This window comes from Nomascus leucogenys, chromosome 12, assembly GCF_006542625.1.
Source record: "Nomascus leucogenys isolate Asia chromosome 12, Asia_NLE_v1, whole genome shotgun sequence".
Classification (NCBI taxonomy): Eukaryota; Metazoa; Chordata; class Mammalia; order Primates; family Hylobatidae; genus Nomascus; species Nomascus leucogenys.
The window spans coordinates 15,116,780-15,136,289 of NC_044392.1; the positions used below are offsets into that span (position 1 = coordinate 15,116,780).

Below are 19,510 nucleotides of genomic sequence, written 5' to 3' on the forward strand. Positions count from 1 at the left end.
GAGGCCACCTGGGGAGAGGCATGGTGTTCTATCTGCGGCTATCTGTTTAGGAACAAAAGGAAAGACATTTTTTTGCATGACTAGTTCCCAAGCTTAACTTTTCCCTTTGGCATAGTTTGGGGTCCTGAGATTTTATTTTCCTTTCACAGGGAACAGTTTCTAGAGTTAGAGACCTTTGTTCGTATCCTGGCTCTGCCACTTACCAGCAGTGTGACCAACAAGTTACTTTACCAGCTGAACCTCTGTTTCTACATCAGTAAAATGGGGTGATAATCTCTGCCTCATAGTGTAGGGTCCAGCCTCACAGGGTTGGTGGGTCTTTCCCCGTGTGCGGCGACGAGAGAGTGTAGAAATAAAGACACAAGACAAAGAGATAAAAGAAAAGACAGCTGGGCCCGGGGGACCACTACCACCAATGCTCAGAGACCGGTAGTGGCCCCGAATGTCTGGCTGCACTGTTATTTATTGGATACAAAGCAAAAGGGGCAGGGTAGAGTGTGAGTCATCTCTAATGATAGGTAAGGTCACATGGGTCACGTGTCCACTGGACAGGGGGCCCTTCCCTGCCTGGCAGCCGAGGCAGAGAGAGAGAGGAGACAAAGAGAAAGACAGCTTTTACACCATTACTTCTGCATATCAGAGACTATTAGTACTTTCACTCATTTACTACTGCTATCTAGAAGGCAGAGCCAGGTGTACAGGATGGAACATGAAGGTGGACTAGGAACATGACCACTGAAGCACAGCATCACAGGGAGATGGTTAGGCCTCCGGATAACTGCGGGCAAGCCTGACTAATGTCAGGCCCTCCACAAGAGGTAGAGGAGCAGAGTTTTTTCTAAACTCCCCCGGGGAAAAGGAGACTCCCTTTCCTGGTCTGCTAAGTAGCGGGTGTTGTTCCTTGACACTTTTCGCTACCGCTAGACCACGGTCTGCCTGGCAATGGGCATCTTCCCGGATGCTGGCGTCACTGCTAGACCAAGGAGCCCTTCTGGTGGCCCTGTCTGGGCATAACAGAAGGCTCGCACTCTTGGCTTCTGGTCACACCTCACTATGTCCCCTCAGCTCCTATCTCTTTACGGCCTGGTTTTTCCTAGGTTATGATTATAGAGCGAGGATTATTATAATATTGGAATAAAGAGTAATTGCTACAAACTAATGATTAATGATACTCATATATAATTATATCTAAGATCTATATCTGGTATAACTATTCTTGTTTTATATTTTATTATACTGGAACAGCTTGTGTCCTGGGTCTCTTGCCTCGGCGCCTGGGTGGCTTGCTGCCCACATCATAGGATTATTGTGAGGATTAAATGAAATTATTAAGAAAAAGCTCTTATCGCAGTGCCTGGTATGTCATAAGGCCTTGGCAAACGTAAGCTCTTGGTGGTTATTCCAGGCTGGGGATACTTGCAAGAACAAAAGCAGAGATAAGAAAGTCCATACACCTTGTAGTAGTAGTTTGTGTTAACTCCTTGTTCCTTGTCTTTGGGACTAAGGGAATATGGCCGTAGTTACTTCCTGGCCTTTTCCAGTATGTGTGAATGGCAGTAGAGAGGCTAGTACTTAGGAAGCAGTGAGGGTGGCTAGGAGCTTCCTACTATAGAGAATTTTCCAGGACTTCCCAGTGGGCTTGGCGACCCTGAGGCTACAGCCATTGTTTGCAACTTCTTGGGAGAGTTAAGCTCCTTTGTATACCCCAGAGGTTCTAGTGGAGAGGTGGCTGAAAGACTTGGCCCTATCTGTCAACCAGTTGGCAGGCTAGGCTCAGCTCTGGGTACTGTAGATTAGCCCAGTTGTCTGAGGAACTTCAGAGAGGGGACAGAGGGAAAAAGCTTGCTTTTGGGTACCATGCTTTCTAGTTGTGAGCTATTTTCTGGTCAGTCATTGGCTGGTCTTCAAACTCCCAACTTCCTGGTAGGAGTAGGGAGCTTACCAGGTTGAGGTGAGGTATGCATGTTACTGCCCTGTGGTTCAAGGAAGGCCCTGACATCTGCTTCCTCACTGTGGAGGGGGACTATGCCAGGAGCCGGGTCCAAAGCATTGTGGGAGAGGAAGGCAGGCTGTAGCTGTTGAGCCTTTGAGGATTAGGGAGCATCTAAATTTTTTTTCTACTTTTTGTTTTTTTGAGACAAGGGTCTGTTCTGTTGCCCAGATGGAGTGCAGTGACACGATCTTGGCTCACCACAACCTCCGCCTCCCAGGTTTAAGTAATTCTCCTGCCTCAGCCACCCGAGTAGCTGATATTACAGGCGTGCACCACCACTCTGGCTAATTTTTATATTTTTAGTAGAGACGGGGTTTCACCATGTTGGTCAGGCTGGTCTTGAACTCCTGGCCCCAAATAATCTGTGGCCTCGGCCTCCCAAAGTGCTGGGATTACAGGTTTGAGCCGCTGTGCCCAGCCTTTTTCTACTCCTTCGTGTTTTTTTCTTCCCCACTCTGTCCTGTTTATGAGCTGACTCTGTGCAGGGCACAAGGGATAAGGCTGCCTCTTATCACACCACAGCCCCTTGGCTGTTTACCTTTCTACTTGTTTACCTTTTATTTTGTCAACTGTCAGAGATCTGAGGAACCAAAAGTCCTGAAAAGATGGTCATCTTACTCCAGGGGAGGAGAGGGTTTGTCCTGTTCAGACCCTGGAAAGGGAAGGTGCCATTTCAGGCTTTCATGTTCTCAGCTCCCACAGCGTCTTCCTCTCAGCTAACGCTTTTCTCTGGAACACAGTTTTTCATAATAACTTCTATGTACAAAATCTTTGCTCCTCAATCAAAAGACACGGGATCAGCTCTGGCTTTGCCACTTACAAGCGTGACTTTCCACAGATGAGACTGCTCTGAGATTGTTTCTTCATCTGTAGAGTGGATGGGATAGGAGCTACTTGAAAGGGATATGATCCAGATCAAGAGAGGATATGTGGGAGCACTTTGTACAAGTGTATAAATAGCAGAGGGATTGACCTCATCATCATCTCAATCTTAAAGATTAGGAGACAAACTCAAGGAAGTGCGTAGTGACTTGCCCGGGTTCATCCAGAGAGTACATAGTAAGCTGGAATGTGAATTCAGGTGTGAGATTCCAAGTCGTGGCTCTTTTTCCTATCCCTCTCTGCCTTGGATGCTTGGTGCAGGAAGAAGCTTGCCTTGGGTATGGAAGGCTTGTCCCTGTGCTCCTCATCGAGATCCATGTGAATCCTTAGTGACTGGTCCAATAGGGAGCTGGGGTTGGCTTTTTCTTTTGCAGAGACAGGATAGTGTGGTAGCCCATTTCATTCGCTGGGTTATTTATTAAGTGCCTTTTATGTGTCAGGCCCTGGAGGTCTCACAATGCTGTCCCTCAGGGAGCTTCAGTTTAGAAGATCTAATTGTTGGTGCCCATTTCCCCTGGACCTGTTGGATGATTTCCTCTGACTTTCTTTTTTTTTTTTTTTTTTTTTTTCTTGAGACGGAGTCTCGCTCTGTCGCCCAGGCTGGAGTGCAATGGCGCAGTCTCTGCTCACTGCAAGCTCCGCCTCCCAGGTTCACGCCATTCTCCTGCCTCAGCCTCTCCGAGTAGCTGGGACAACAGGCGCCCGCCACCACGCCCGGCTAATTTTTTGTATTTTTAGTGGAGACGGGGTTTCACTGTGATCTCGATCTCCTGATCTCATGATCCGCCCGCCTCGGCCTCCCAAAGTGCTGGGATTACAAGTGTGAGCCACCACGCCCAGCTGATTTCCTCTGACTTTCAAGTCTCATTTCCCTTTTCAGTTCAGAAGTCTAAGGCTTTTTTTAGGGCTAGTACTTGGAGCCTCTAATAATTTTTTTTTTTTTTTAATTAAATTTCTAGGCCAAACGCAGTGGCTCACACCTGTAATCCCAGGACTTTGGAAGGCTGAGGCGGGCAGATCACTTGAGGTCAGGATTTCAAGACTAGCCTGGCCAACATGGTGAAACCCTGTTTCTACTAAAAATACAAAAGTTAGCCCAGCATAGTAACACATGCCTGTAATACCAGCTATTCAGGAAGCTGAGGCACAAGAATTGGTTGAACTGGGGAGGCAGGCACATGCCACCACACCCAGCTAATTTTTGTATTTTTCGTAGAGATAGGGTTTCACCATGTTGGCCAGGCTGGACTCGAACTCCTGGCCTCAGGTGATCCACCTGCCTTAGCCTCCCAAAGTGCTAGGATTACAGGCATGAGCCACCATGCCCCGTTGGTTTATTTAATCTTTAATAGCAACATTGGTCATTATTTCATTCTTTCGTTCAACTAACATTCACTGAGCTTTGTCCTATACAGTGAAATTATACAGGTCAATCTGACATAGTCTCTGCCTTAAGAAATCCTAGTCTCTGCCTAGTTGAGAAGATAAAGTACAGTAGAGTGTGATTAGTACTCTAGTATATATATTATGGATGAGGGCAGAGTGGTACAGTGTCCAGACTCAGAGTCATACAGACCTGAGTTCAAATCCCAGCTCTGCTACTTTCTACCGGCATGATTTTGGATAACTGTTTACCTCTCTGAATCTTAGTTTCTTCATCTCTAAAATGGATAATACAGTTTCCATTCATGTGGATTACAGAACAGAATACAGGTAAAGTGTTTAGTTAGTACCATGCCTACCGCATTAAATGGGTTCACTAAATAGTAGCAGCCATTATGTATATAGTGCCACAGGAGCACAGAGTTGAGAGAGACAAGCAGCCGGGAGTCACTGAGGAAGGCTTTGCATAGGAGGTGACATCTGAGGAACTTGCCTGTGGAAAAGAGCTCTAGGCAGAGAGGTGGCATGGGCAAAGAGACATAAGGAAATCCAGCATTAGGAGTGACGAAGAGGTCAGGCTTCCTGGACTGTGAGAAGCTTGGAGAGTGTCAGAGAAGTTCACTGGGGCCTCATTGAGAAGGGCTTTGAATGCTAAGCTAGTGAGCTTAAAGAGCTTGGACTTGATGCTATAAATGGAAGAGTCAGTGAAGGGTCTGTGTTTAATTGCATTGTTAAAGCCTGACCCAAGGGAGCAAGACTGATTGCTGATTCTCGGTTGAGTGGTTGAGTTTTGTGTGCCTTCCCCAGTATGGGGCTGGATGTAGAAAAGGTATGGGCCTGATCTTGCCCATGTAGTTCTTGGAGAAAGAGGGAAGGTTGTCCTTTATGATTTTCTTGAAAAAGGCTTAAAAGAAGTAGTAGAGGTGTGGAGAGAATGGGAGGACAGGACAGGGAGAATAGGGATTGGGGAAGAGATATGAAGGGAAGCAGAGGGAAGCTCTTTAGCTCTACTAGCTGTGAGGATTCTGGTGGGACATGGAGCCTGGTCCAAGTCCCTTTAACACTGATGGCCCAGACAAGGCCTGGAGTCTAATACAGAAGGCATCTGGCTCAGAAGGTTCTGAGTTGGGTAGGCTGATGTGGAGGGGAGGACTCCCTGAAAGCATAGGTTAGTCATATGTCCACATGATCTCTGAAGAGTATAGGTGGGCTGCCAAGGCTCTGGAGGTGGGGCAGGGAAAGGGATGGAAAGGAACAGAGGGAATCTTTGCTTTATGGGTATAGCACTGGTCTGGAAACAGGAAGTCTGTCTTTTGAGCCTAACATTCTCCATAGTCAAGTGGGTGAACCCTCTCACATGCTGCCCCCTGCCTAGTTCCTAAAGCCCTAGAACCTGTAATGTTTTTGTTTTTTGAGACAGTTTCTCACTATGTCACTATAGTGGTGGTATATGCCTGTAGTCCCAGCTACTCAGGAGGCTGAGGTGGGAGGATTGCAGTGCACTCACGGCTCACTGAAGCCTCGACCTCCTGGACTCAAGCGATCTTCCCACCTCAGCCTCCCAAGTAGCTGGGGCTATGGGTGTAAGCTACTATGCCCAGCTAATTTTTGTATGTTTTGTAGAGATGGGGTTTCACCTTGTTGGCCAGGCTGGTCTGGAACTCCTGGGCTCAAGTGATCCGCCCGTCTCGGCCTCCCAAAGTGCTGGGATTACAGGCATGAGCCACGGCGCCTGGCCTGGAATGTTTCTGACTCCTCTTTTCCTGTCTACATGAGACTTTGCTACCGTATAGGGAATGCCACATTGCGCTCTGAATAAGGATTCTCTTGCAGGGACACAGGCTCAAGAACTCTGAGAATCAGACTTACCAAGCCCTGGACAGCTTGAACACCAGCCGGCGGGTGCTCATCTCCGGAACTCCCATCCAGAATGATCTGCTTGAGTATTTCAGCTTGGTACATTTTGTTAATTCCGGCATCCTAGGTAAGAATCTAGCCTTGTTTGCCACATCAGAGAGGAGCCCTGCCTTGTCTTTGGGAGTATAACTCCAGCTGAGGAGAGAAAGAAGAGAATGCTAGTTATATGTGGGTCACTAGGCACTCTTGTAGGAAGGCTTCTCTTGTCAGGGAGTAGCAAAGCCATTGGGAGGCCTTGGATCTGCTGAGCAACTCAGCAAAGCCCAGGTCGGCCATTTTTCCATTGCAGAGGTGGCAGGGGCTATACAGGGAGTGGTGTCATGATGAGCTGAGGGTGGAATTATTATTTTTGTTCCTCAGATCCTAGCTCCCTTACAAGAGCTTTGGCCTCAGAGCAAGCTCTGTCTTGGGCAGATGTGTGTTTTTTAAAAATCATTTTAACCATTTTTAAGTGTAACAATTCAGTGGTATTAAGTACATATTTGCTAAACTGAAAATCTACCCAATAACTCCTCTCCCCTCCCCTCCCAGTGCTCTGAGAGGCTAGGGTGGGAAGATAACTTGAGGCCAGTTCAAGACCAGCCTGGGCAACATAGTGAGACCTCGTCTCTACAAAATAAGAAAATTAGCTGGGTGTGGTGGTGTGTGCTGGTGTTCCTAGCTATTCAGGAGGCTGTGATCATGCCACTGCACTCTAGCCTGGGCAACAGAGCAAGGCCCTGTCTCTAAAATAGTAATAATAATAAAAACTCCTCATTCCTCCCTCCCCTAATCCCTGGCAACCACACATATATTTGTGAAAAGGTGTGTTAGTGTCACCCCAACTTGCCAGTGCTCAAGAGTAGGCAGAGAACCTGCTGAGTGGCAAGATTATGACCAAGTGAACACATTTGTGTAACCACCATCAGATCAATTACTAACACTCCCTCAGCAGCCCCTTTTCTAATCACTATCCTCTCCTTTTGTCCCAGCAGTAAACTCCTTCCTGACACTATAGGTTGGTTTTGCCTATTTTTGAATTTATGTAAATGAAATAATACAGTATGTATTCCTTTACGTCTGGTTTCTTTTGTTCAACATTATGTTTATAAAGTTTATCCACATTATGTGTAGCAGTAGTTTGTTCATTTTCATAATTGCATACTATTCCATGTTAAGAGTACACTAGAATTTATTCTACTGGTTTTTGTTTGTTGAGACAGAGTCTCGTTGCCCAGGCTGGAGTACAGTGTTGCAGTCATAGCTCACTGCACCCTCAACTTCCTGGGCTCAAGCAGTCCTCCCACCTTGGCCTCCTGAGTAGCTGGGACTACAGGCATATGCCACCACTATTGGCTAACTTTTAAATTTTTTATAGAGATGGGGTCTCACTATGTTGCTCAGGCTGGTCTTGAATTCCTGAGTTCAAATGATTCTCTTGCGTCAGCCTCCCAAACTGCTGGAATTATGGGCATGAGCCCCTATGCCTGGCTTCCATCTTTTTCTGTTTGGATATCTGGTTCACCCTGCATCATATATTGAAAAGACCGTTCTTTCCCCCATTGCTTTGCAGTGCTACCTTCTTCATAAATCAAATGTTCATATATGTGTTGCTCTATTTATGGATTCCATTCTGTTCCTCTGGTCTGTTTGTCTCCTTGTGTCAGTACTTCTCTGCTTTATTTACTGTGGCCTAATAAGTCTTGATATCCATTAGTGTGAATATTCCAACTATAGTCTTTTTTTTTTTTTTTTTGACACAGGGTCTCGCTTTGTCACCCGGGCTGGAATGCAATGGTGAGATCATGGCTCATTGCAGCCTTAACTTCCAGGCTCTAGTGATCCTCCTGCCTCAGCCTCCTGAGTAGCTGGGACAACAGGCACACACCATCATGCCTGGCTAATTTTTGTATTTTGGTTAGAGGTGGGGTTTTGCCATGTTGCCCAGGCTGGTCTTAAACTCTTGAGCTCAAACAATCTGCTCAGCCTCCAACTATATTCTTTTATTTTTATTTTTATTTTTATTTTTATTTTTTTTAATTAATTTTTTTTGCACACAAAAACAATAAACATTTTCTAAAAATACATACAAACAAAAAGATGCGTATCAAACATTAGGAAGGTTGCACATGGGAAGACGGGGAATAGAAATGGGGAGTGGGAATCAAAATAAATGAGAGAGGGACTTTATATGGATCAGTGATAATAACTCAATCCTCTATTTGACGAAGAAGGAGAAGGAAGAGGAAGAAAAAGAAAGTGGGATAAAGGATCAGAAAGGGAGGAAAATAGAAAAAATTAGAGTATGACTCCAGGATAGACCTGTTTTGTTGTCACTGAGTTGGTTGGTTGGTTTGTCTGTTGTATTTTTCATATGTTTCGCCATGTTGGCCAGACTGGTCTCGAACTCCTAGCCCGAAGTGATCAACCCGCCTCGGCCCCCCAGAGTGCCGGGACCACAGGCGTGAGCCACCACTTCCAGCTCCCAGATTGCTTCTGGCCTCCGTGGTATACCTCCCAGACGGGGCGGTCGGGCAGAGGCGCTCCCCACATCCCAGACGGGGCGGCTGGGCAGAGGCGCTCCTCACTTCCCAGACGGGGCGGCCAGGCAGAGACGCTCCTCACTTCTTCCCAGACGGGGCGGCCGGGCAGAGGCGCTCCTCACTTCCCAGACAGGGCGACCGGGTAGACGCGTTGCTCATTTCTTCCCGGATGGGGCGGACGGGCAGAGACGCTCCTCACTTCTTCCCAGACGGGGTGGCCGGGCAGAGGCGCTCCTCACTCCCCAGACGATGGGTGGCCTGGCAGAGGCGCGCCTCACTTCCCAGACGATGGGTGGCCGGGCAGAGGCGCTCCTCACTTCCCAGACGATGGGTGGCCGGGCAGAGGCGCTCCTCACTTCTTCCCAGACGGGGTGGCCGGGCAGAGGCGCTCCTCACTCCCCAGACGATGGGTGGCCTGGCAGAGGCGCGCCTCACTTCCCAGACGATGGGTGGCCGGGCAGAGGCGCTCCTCACTTCCCAGACGATGGGTGGCCGGGCAGAGGCGCTCCTCACTTCCCAGACGGGGCGGCCGGGCAGAGGCGCTCCTCACTTCCCAGACGGGGCGGCCGGGCAGAGGCGCTCCTCTCTTCCCAGACGGGGCGGCCGGGCAGAGGCGCTCCTCACTTCTTCCCGGACGGGGCGGCCGGGCAGAGGCGCTCCTCACTTCTTCCCGGACGGGGCGGCCGGGCAGAGGCGCTCCTCACTTCTTCCCGGACGGGGCGGCCGGGCAGAGGCGCTCCTCACTTCTTCCCGGACGGGGCGGCCGGGCAGAGGCGCTCCTCACTTCTTCCCGGACGGGGCGGCCGGGCAGAGGCGCTCCTCACTTCTTCCCGGACGGGGGCCGGGAGGCGTCCTCACTTCCCGGACGGGGCGGCCGGGCAGAGGCGGTCCTCACTTCCCAGACGGGGCGGCTGGGCAGAGGCGCTCCTCACCTCCCAGACGGGGCGGCGGCCGGGCAGAGGCGCTCCTCACTTCCCAGACGATGGGTGGCCGGGCAGAGGCGCTCCTCACTTCCCAGACGGGGCGGGGGGGCAGAGGCGCTCCTCACTTCCCAGACGGGGCGGGGGGGCAGAGGTGCTCCTCACTTCTTCCCGGACGGGGCGGCCGGGCAGAGGCGCTCCTCACTTCTTCCCGGACGGGGCGGCCGGGCAGAGGCGCTCCTCACTTCCCAGACGGGGCGGCCGGGCAGAGGCGCTCCTCACTTCCCAGACGGGGTGGCCGGGCAGAGGCGCCCCTCACTTCCCAGACGATGGGTGGCCGGGCAGAGGCGCCCCTCACTTCCCAGACGATGGGTGGCCGGGCAGAGGCGCTCCTCACTTCCCAGACGGGGCGGCCGGGCAGAGGCGCTCCTCACTTCCCAGACGATGGGTGGCCGGGCAGAGGCGCTCCTCACTTCCCAGACGATGGGTGGCCGGGCAGAGGCGCTCCTCACTTCCCAGACGGGGCGGCCGGGCAGAGGCGCTCCTCACTTCCCAGACGAGGGGGCCGGGCAGAGGCGCTCCTCACTTCTTCCCGGACGGGGCGGCCGGGCAGAGGCGCTCCTCACTTCCTGGACGGGGCGGCCGGGCAGAGGCGCTCCTCACTTCTTCCCGGACGGGGCGGCCGGGTAGAGGCGCTCCTCACTTCTTCCCGGACGGGGCGGCCGGGCAGAGGCGCTCCTCACTTCTTCCCGGACGGGGCGGCCGGGCAGAGGCGGTCCTCACTTCCCAGACGGGGCGGCCGGGCAGAGGCGCTCCCCACTTCTTCCCAGACGGGGCGGCCGGGCAGAGGCGCTCCTCACTTCTTCCCAGACAGGGCGGCCAGGCAGAGGCGCTCCTCACTTCCCAGATGATGGGTGGCCCGGCAGAGGCGCTCCTGACCTCCCAGACGATGGGTGGCCGGGCAGAGGCGCTCCTCACCTCCCAGATGATGGGTGGCCGGGCAGAGGCGCTCCTCACCTCCCAGACGGGGCGGCGGCCGGGCAGGGGCTGCAATCCCAGCACCCTGGTAGGCCAAGGCAGGCGGCTGGGAGGCGGAGGCTGCCGCGAGCCAAGACCACGCCACCGCACTCCAGCCCGGGCCACACGGAGCACCGAGTGAGCGAGAGTCCGCCCGCAGTCCCAGCACTTCGGGAGGCCGAGGCGGGCAGAGCACTCGGGGTCAGGAGCCGGAGAGCGGCATGGCCAATATGGTGAAACCGCGCCTGCAGCCAAAGGAGGAAAAGCAGGCTGGCGAGCGCTGGCAGTCCCAGGCAGTCTGCGGTGTGGGGCAGCAGCGAGCCGAGTAGATTACATGCAGCCTGGGCCACAGAGGGAAAAGAAAGAAGAAAGAAAAAAAGAGAGAGAGAGAGAGAGAAAGAAAGAGAGAGCAGCCTCCAACTATATTCTTACTCCTTAACATTGTCCTAGATATTCTTGGCCCTTTGCATTCCCATGTAAATTTTAGAATCAACTTGTCAATTTATACCCCTACTGCCTGCCATACCCACCAAAGACTCTAACTGGATTTTAATTGGGCTGTATTGAAACATAGATAAATTCTGAAAGATCTTTCATTTTTATAATACGGAACCTTCCAATATATTAATATGATCTGTCTCTCAGCTTGTTTAGGTCATCTTTAATTTCTCTCAATGTGGCCAGGTGTGGTGGCTCACAAGTGTAATCCCAGCACTTTGGGAGACCAAGGTGCGAGGGTACCTTGAGCCCAGACAAGACCAGCCTGGGCAACATGGCAAAATCCCATCTCTACAAAAAAAATACAAAAGTTAGCTGAGTGTGGTGGCATGTGCCTATAGTCCCAGCTACTTGGGAGGTTGAGGCTGTGGTGAGCCATGATTGCCCCATTGCATTCCAGCCTGGGCGACAGAGAGAGAACCTGTCTCAAAAAAAAAAAAATTGGCCGGGCACGGAGGCTCACGCCTGTAATCCCAGCACTTTGGGAGGCTGAGGCAGGCAGATCACGAGATCAGGAGTTTGAGACCAGCGTGGCCAACATGGTGAAACCCCGTCTCTACTAGAAATATAAAAATTACCTGGGCACGGAGAGGGGTGCCTGTAATCCCAACTACTCGGGAGGCTGAGGCAGGAGAATTGCTTGAACCTGGGAGGCAGAGGTTGCAGTGAGCCGAGATTGCGCCACTGCACTCCAGCCTGGATGACAGAGCAAGACTCCGTCGCAGAAAAAAAAAAAAAAAAATCCACTCTGGCCATGTTTGTCTTTTTAGTGGACTATTCAATCCATTTACATTTACTCTAAGTAATTATATATTTGGATTTTAACCTATCATCTCACTATTTGGCTTTTCAAGTCTTCACTGCTTTGATAGCTCTCTGATCTGTTAAACAGAAATTGGCCTATATTTTGTTTAGCCTTGTTCTTGGTAGGAAGGCTGGTTTGTGAGAAGGTAGTCTGCCATCACTAGCTGTGGGAAAATCATTCCTTTTCCACATTTCTTCTGTTTTCCTTCTCTCCTGTGTTTAGGGACTGCCCACGAATTCAAGAAGCATTTTGAATTGCCAATTTTGAAGGGTCGAGACGCTGCTGCTAGTGAGGCAGACAGGCAGCTAGGAGAGGAGCGGCTGCGGGAGCTCACCAGCATTGTGAATAGGTAACAACCTCAAGTGAAGTCATTAGCATTGCCTCCCAAACCATCCATGGCCAATCCTTTGGGGGCTTTGCCTCTCTAGAGCCCTCAAAGGCTGGGATTCTAGGAAAGGAGTGGGATCTGTGTCCTAACTATGGCCACTGAATAAACAAGGGAGTCTTGGAGGTGAAGTGCCTGCTTTCTTTCTGGCTTGGGCTCTGTGGTCTGGTTTTGGTCTGTTTATCAGCCTGCTGAGGAAGCTCTTCTCTGATGCTGCTGGACTTCTTGAGCAAAGTATACCTTGGAGCATTACTAGTATTTCAGAAGCTTCCTGTCAGTTGGTCTCAGACCCGAAACATTAGGCTTCTCTTCCCAGGCCCCATAGTCATTCTGTGACAGGTAGGAGAAGATCTGAAAGGTGGTTGCAGCTCCCAGGCTAAGAGGACTGACTTTTTCATGGGAGTTACATAACCCAGGGAGTAGGCACATTCTGGACTCCTTTGTCCAGAGGTGGTATGCACACTTGATAGGTTACATTGTAAAGAGTCCTCCTGCCCTTCCCAACAACTGCCTGGCTACCTGGCTACCTCTCCCTACCAATTTTAGATGGCAAGGATGGGTGTGGTGGCTCACGCCTATAATCCCACCACTTTGGGAAGCCGAGGCGGTTGGATCACTTGAGGTAAGGAGTTCGAGACCAGCCTGGCTTACATGGGGAAACCCCCATCTCTACTAAAAATACAAAAATTAGCCGGGTGTGGTGGGGTGCAGTTGTAGTCCCAGTTACTCTGGAGGGAGAGGCAGGAAAATTGCTTGAACCTGGGAGGCAGAGGTTGGAGTGAGCTGAGCTGCACCACTGCACTCCAGCCTGGGTGACAGAGCAAGACTCCGTCTCAAAAAAAAAAAAAAAAAAAAAAATTAGATGGCAGGAAGAAGAATTGGTGTTTTCTTAAGATCTGCTTCTTAGGTGCCTGATACCTATCCTTCCTAGTCTTCCCAGGAGGTCTATGCTTAATTTCATTTAGCCTGGGGCCATGTAGCAGGGGGCATTTGGACAAATGCAAGCAGAAACTCCCCTAAGGACTTAGTAATTTACAGCTTGCTTTTCCTGTTAGAGCTCCTGTCTCAATGGGAAGCCTCAGTCTTCTCTTGAAGACTAGGCAACCTATCGAAGGGGAAGAGAAAGTGCTGCCTGTCTAAGCTAGCATGTTTGGAAGGTCTCTGTTCCCACAATTGAGACCCTGATACAGATGTGTTTGACATAGGTCTGATGAGTCTCTGACTTTTTTTTTTTTTTTTTTTTTTTGAGATGGAGTCTCGCTCTTGTTGCCCAGGCTGGAGTGCAATGGGGCGATCTTGGCTCACTGCAACCTCCACCTCCTGGGTTCAAGTGATTCTCCTGCCTCAGCCTCCTGAGTAGCTGGGTTTACAGGTGCCTGCCACCACGCTTGGCTAATTTTCGTATTTTTAGTAGAGACGGGGTTTCTCCATTTTGGCCAGGCTGGTCTTGAGCTCCTGACCTCAGGTGATCTGCCCGCCTCGGCTTCCCAAAGTGCTGGGATTACTGGTGTGAGCCACTGCGCCTGGCCGAGTCTCTGACATTTAATGCTGTAAAAGAAGGCTAGTCTTGGTCCTTTGGGTGGTAGCTTTTATTCCAGTAGTTAGCATGGCAATTTTACCAGCCTCTTGCCTTTTTATCCTGTTTTCTCTAGATGCCTGATACGAAGGACTTCTGATATCCTTTCTAAATATCTGCCTGTGAAGATTGAGCAGGTCGTTTGTTGTAGGTACTGAACTCAACTGAAAGATGTGGAGTGAGTGGGTCAAAGCCTAGCTCCTGAAGCATGGCTGGGCTCTCAAGTGTTCTCAGAGGGCAGGAGGGTGGTCTAGCTTTTTCCACTGACCCAGCTGCCTTTTGTAGGCTGACACCCCTTCAGACTGAGTTATACAAGAGGTTTCTGAGACAAGCCAAACCGGAAGAAGAATTGCGTGAGGGCAAGATGAGCGTGTCTTCTCTTTCTTCCATCACCTCGCTAAAGAAGCTTTGTAATCGTGAGTTGGGCTTGTGTCCTGGTGTCCTCCGTGAGAGTGAGCAAGGGAGGGTAGGTTCCTGTAGTGGCCTGGTGACCCTCACTAAAACTCATCCAGAGTCATTCTCATAGAGGCCACATGTGATTCCAACCCTACCCAAGGCATGAACCCTGCATTGTGGATTCTGTTTACCAAACCCTTTGCTTTGGAAAATTGAACTCATCTTCTGTCCAGCCCATGCTTGATGACCTGGGATGTGTCGACTGTTTGTGAGTGCTTGCATGTACACATGCTCATATGCAATGTTGGGCAGGAGGAAAAATAACAAAGAAACCTTGCCTGCTCTGTTATAGCTCCCTTCTTGTTGGGAGAACACATTAGTGAGTGAGATTGTCCATCCATCGTCTCAGATGGCACCGACTATATCCTGTTGGAATTTGGTAGGATGGAGATCAAGCAAGTCTGATGTTGAGGAAGGCCTTCTGGGCTAGGCTTCTAGAGGGAGTTCTAGTGAACACTGAAGTGGAAACTTCAGAAAGCAAAGTATCTGGGTTTTGTTTTGTTTTCTCCCAGATCCAGCTCTAATCCATGATAAGTGTGTGGAAGAGGAGGATGGCTTTGTGGGTGCCTTGGACCTCTTCCCTCCTGGTTATAACTCTAAGACCCTGGAGCCCCAGCTGTCAGGTGACCCTTTTCCTACCAGTATTTGGGCTTCTCTAGGAGGAGGGTGGGAGATTTTTTTTGTGCTAGGGCTGTCCTGTTTCAAGGCAGGATATCAAGAGTAAGAAGCCTGGGCCATTGGGACAGCCAGTAGGGGACTGCTGGTTGCTGCTCTTCCCAGGTAAGATGCTCGTCCTGGATTATATTCTGGCGGTGACCCGAAGCCGTAGCAGTGACAAAGTAGTGCTGGTGTCGAATTATACCCAGACTTTGGATCTCTTTGAGAAGCTGTGCCGTGCCCGAAGGTAGGGAAGAGCCTAACCAGAATGCCAAAGGGGGATATACCCCTCCCCTACTGTCTGTCTAGTTCTGATTTGTGGATGTGGGCCAAGATCTGGGCACATAAAGGCTTTCCCTGAAGATATCTTCCCTTATTGCTGTGATGGCCCCAGTTCTATCTCCAAGTAGAAGATCCCCTAGTCCTTCAGATACTCCCTTAGGAAAGAGTCTTGGCCTCCAGCTCCTTGCCCCTGCCTTTGGGAGCTTAGGGCCTCAAGCATGGTTATTTCAGTCCCTTCAGTAGCTCTCACTCCAAGGGACTCTGCTTTCTTGGGTCTTTTTAAAAAAAATTTTATTTAAAAATTTTTTTTCCCCTAATCATTGAAGCTTTATTTTCTTGGATCTCGAATCCCCCTTCAGGTACTTATACGTCCGCCTGGATGGCACGATGTCCATTAAGAAGCGAGCCAAGGTTGTAGAACGCTTCAATAGTCCATCGGTAAATGCACATCCCCATCCCCACACCACCAATGCAGTATCATCAGAATTAAGGAATGACAGAGAAGCTATAAGGGGTTACCTTGATTTTTTTGTTTTTTCTTCCCCTAGTGGATATGGTAGGATTTGGCTAGTTGGTGATAGCTGGGCTGGAAACTGACTTTGTGTGTTGGGATTGGCTGGTGAGCAGATAAACTGGTGGTTTTCATAATTGGTACTGAGTAGTATAGAGGCATGAGAGAGGAGCTGGTTTGGCTGAGCAGGATCCCAGTTTAGCCTATAAGAGGTTCCTTTTCTCCTGTTTCTTCTCTTTCCAGAGCCCTGACTTTGTCTTCATGCTGAGCAGCAAAGCTGGGGGCTGTGGCCTCAATCTCATTGGGGCTAACCGGCTGGTCATGTTTGACCCTGACTGGAACCCAGCCAATGATGAACAAGCCATGGCCCGGGTCTGGCGAGATGGTCAAAAGAAGACTTGCTATATCTACCGCCTGCTGTCTGTAAGGATGGTGATAGTAGTCATGGTAGGGGTGGGTCATGGAACGAGATCTTCAGGACCATCTTGTTCCTTAGTGCCTCTCTTTGGCCTTTCTGCCTCTAGCAGTAGCCAAGCTATGGGCCCAGAAGTGAGTCTTTTATTCTTCTGTTCTCCCTCCCCTTCTCTCCACCCCATTCCCTCAAACCATTCTTACTGTGCCATCTGGACACTTGTTCAGTACATCCTTTTCACAGGACACCTGCTTCCCTCATACATGATTCTGCTGTGTCACTGGCCTTGTAGTCTTCTCTCAACCCCTGTCCTATTTGCATTCTCCAAGTTATCAACTATCACCTTCAGACCATCCATCCCATAGTTCCTCTCTTGCAGCTTATGTCGTTGGACTTTACCCTCTTTTCTTCCTTGCTGCAGTCCTCTATCCTCTGCTATATTCCTAATTTATTGATGACTTTGGACACTAGCTCAGCCTTCATTTCTTTCCCAAATCCAGAAATCATACTGGCTGACGTTGAGGACCATGCGGTTATCCAGCACTCTGGCCTTCATGTTTCCTTGACCTCATCTCAACCCCCCTCCGTCTAATTATTCCTAAGATCACACTGTGGAACGTGTTAGAACCCAGAACCTTAATAACTGTCATTCTACTCTCACTTCTTGTCCTCCTAGCTTTCACATACCTGCTGTATCTGCTTCAGCCTAATGTTCCTGTAGCCTCTCCCCTTCCCACTCTCCCACTCATCTGGCTTGACTTCCTTGTTTATTTAGCCCAGTCTTCATTGTGCATCCTTTCAGTTACTCTTTTCCCAATACCCATTCTAGTTGGATTATTTGAGCTGTTTTCAGCTTCCACACCAGCTACATTGCATTTACAGGTTGGTACTACCACAAATTCGTATTCTCTTTTTGAGGTGGACCATATCTCATTTCCTTCAACCATTTCAAGCATCTACCATTTCTCTCAAATTTCCTACCTAACTCATCTTTCTACTCACTCATCAGACTCCTTATACCACTGAACCTGCCTTCAGATATACTACCGACTTCCTAATTGCCAAAACAGGAGACTATTGATTTTTCTTCTTTGTGTATCTCACACTGTTGACTACTAATCCCTTAAACGCTCTTCTAGGCTGGGTGCCGGAGGATCACTTGAGGCTAGGAGTTCGAGGTTATAGTGAGCTAGGATTGTGCCATTCTAGCCTGGGTGACAGAACAGGATCCCGTCTTAAAAAAAAAAAAAAAAAATTTTTTTTTCTCGTCTTTGGAGACTCCACTCTGGTTCTTCTACCTCTCTGATTACTCATTATACTGACAAATCTCTAACTACAAAATTTTAGCCCAGATCTCTTACCTGAGTTCTAAATCCCTATTTCCACCACTTAATCTACATTTCCACTTAGATTTCTAATGAGCACTTTAGAAGTATCATGACTAAACTCATTCCCCTTCCTTCTGATTGATTGATTGATTTTGAGACAGTTTCTTTCTGTTGCCTAAGCTGGAGTACAGTGGCACGATCATGGACCACTGCAGCTTCAACCTCCCACCTCAACCCCCTGAAGTAGCTGGGGCTACAGGTGTGTGCCACCACACCCGGGTAACTTTTTTATTTTTTTTGTAGAGAAGGGGTCTTGCTATGTTGCCCAGGCTGGTCTCGAACATCTGGACTCAAGCAATCCACCTTGGCCTTCCCAAGTGCTGGGAGTAACGGCATGAGCCACCACACCGGGCTCCCCTTCTGAATGTTGTTCTTAATGGCTCCATTATCCACCCAACCCAAAACTGGGAATAATCTTACTGGACTATTCTTTTCTCCTAATAACCAGATTCCCACCAGTTTTCACTGATTTTTACCTTCTTGAAATTTCCTTAATCTAACTCTGCTCTCCAAGCCCTCCTGAGGTCACGGTCATCTGTCACTTGGATATTGCAGCAGCTTCCTAATTGTTTACTTCTGTCTTATCCCAACCCATTGTTCACATACTGCTTCCAGAAGGAGCTTTCCAAAAATTCAGATTTTACTTTTCATCCCTTCGAAGACAAGATTAAGGCCTTCAGCATGGCATCCAAGGTTTGTTTTTCGTTTTTTTTTTTTTTTTTTTTTTTTTGAGATGGAGTCTTGCTCTTGCTGCCCAGGCTGGAGTGCAATGGCACAATCTTGGCTCACTGCAACCTCTGCCTCCCGGATTCAAGCGATTCTCCTGCTTCTCCTGAGTAGCTGGGATTACAGGTGCCCACCACCATGCCTGGCTAATTTTTGTATTTTTAGTAGAGACGGGGTTTTGCCATGTTGGTCAGGCTGGTCTCGAACTCCTGACTTTGTGATCTGCCTGCCTCGGCCTCCCAAATTGCAGGGATTACAGGTGTGAGCCACCGTGCCTGTCCCCAAGGTTCTTTAATGTGACCTCTGCTGACTTCCCAGTCTCAGCTCTTACTATACTCTCACCAACCTCTAGTTAGCCTGAACTCCTCACAGTCCTCCAATAGGCCAGTAGTATTCCTTTGTTCCTATGCTGGGAATGCCATTGTGTCTTTTCTTACAAACCATCTATTCATTTTCAAGATTGAGCTCAAGGATAGTTTCAAGTTTTCAATACTGTTCTACTCTACCATCCTTATGGACTCGCAGTTACCCTGTACAGATTTCTATCATTGTATCAACTGTTTAAATGTTTGTCTAGGAGCTCAAGGATAGAGGATATATATGATTCTTTTTTGTATCCTAATGTCAGTACAGGGTCTGGAATAGAATAGATACCTAAATGATATTTATTGAATGAATTAGAGTTGGGCTTGGTGCAGAAATCTGAAGCTGCAGCAGACAAACTTCAGTTCACCCTGAAGGGATTTAGCCAGGCCACGGGACCCTTCATTAGTACAGAAAATAGCCTGGGTGGGCAGACTATTCATGTTATGTTCTCAGGAGACAGACCGGGAAAATGGGCCTCAGCTGAGTAGAGATAATGTTCCGGGACTCATACTTTTTATTCATCTCCCCTTCTCAGGTAGCTGTAGTTTCAACCCTTTGGTTTTCCTGCACCCTTTTTATGAGGATGGCTAAGCGCTGTATCTCTTGACATTCCCCACCTCCTCTTCCCCAGGCAGGGACCATTGAGGAGAAGATCTTCCAGCGTCAGAGCCACAAGAAGGCACTGAGCAGCTGTGTGGTGGACGAGGAGCAGGATGTAGAGCGCCACTTCTCTCTGGGCGAGTTGAAGGAGCTGTTTATCCTGGATGAAGCTAGCCTCAGTGACACACATGACAGGTGGGGAAGTGCCCTAACC

The 19,510-nt window shown here is 49.4% G+C and overlaps 1 protein-coding gene across 1 annotated transcript in view; it reads left to right on the top strand.

Moving 5' to 3' along the window:
* The window catches only part of RAD54L (RAD54 like), a 35,605-nt gene that overhangs the window by 15,621 nt on the left and 474 nt on the right, over positions 1–19,510 (top strand). Inside the window, exons 9-17 of the mRNA XM_030823834.1 lie at positions 6,092–6,242; positions 12,160–12,286; positions 13,975–14,049; positions 14,184–14,314; positions 14,867–14,977; positions 15,135–15,258; positions 15,653–15,731; positions 16,048–16,227; positions 19,328–19,491. Coding sequence (XP_030679694.1) covers positions 6,092–6,242; positions 12,160–12,286; positions 13,975–14,049; positions 14,184–14,314; positions 14,867–14,977; positions 15,135–15,258; positions 15,653–15,731; positions 16,048–16,227; positions 19,328–19,491 — 1,142 coding nt within the window. The remainder of the gene's footprint in view (positions 1–6,091; positions 6,243–12,159; positions 12,287–13,974; positions 14,050–14,183; positions 14,315–14,866; positions 14,978–15,134; positions 15,259–15,652; positions 15,732–16,047; positions 16,228–19,327; positions 19,492–19,510) is intronic.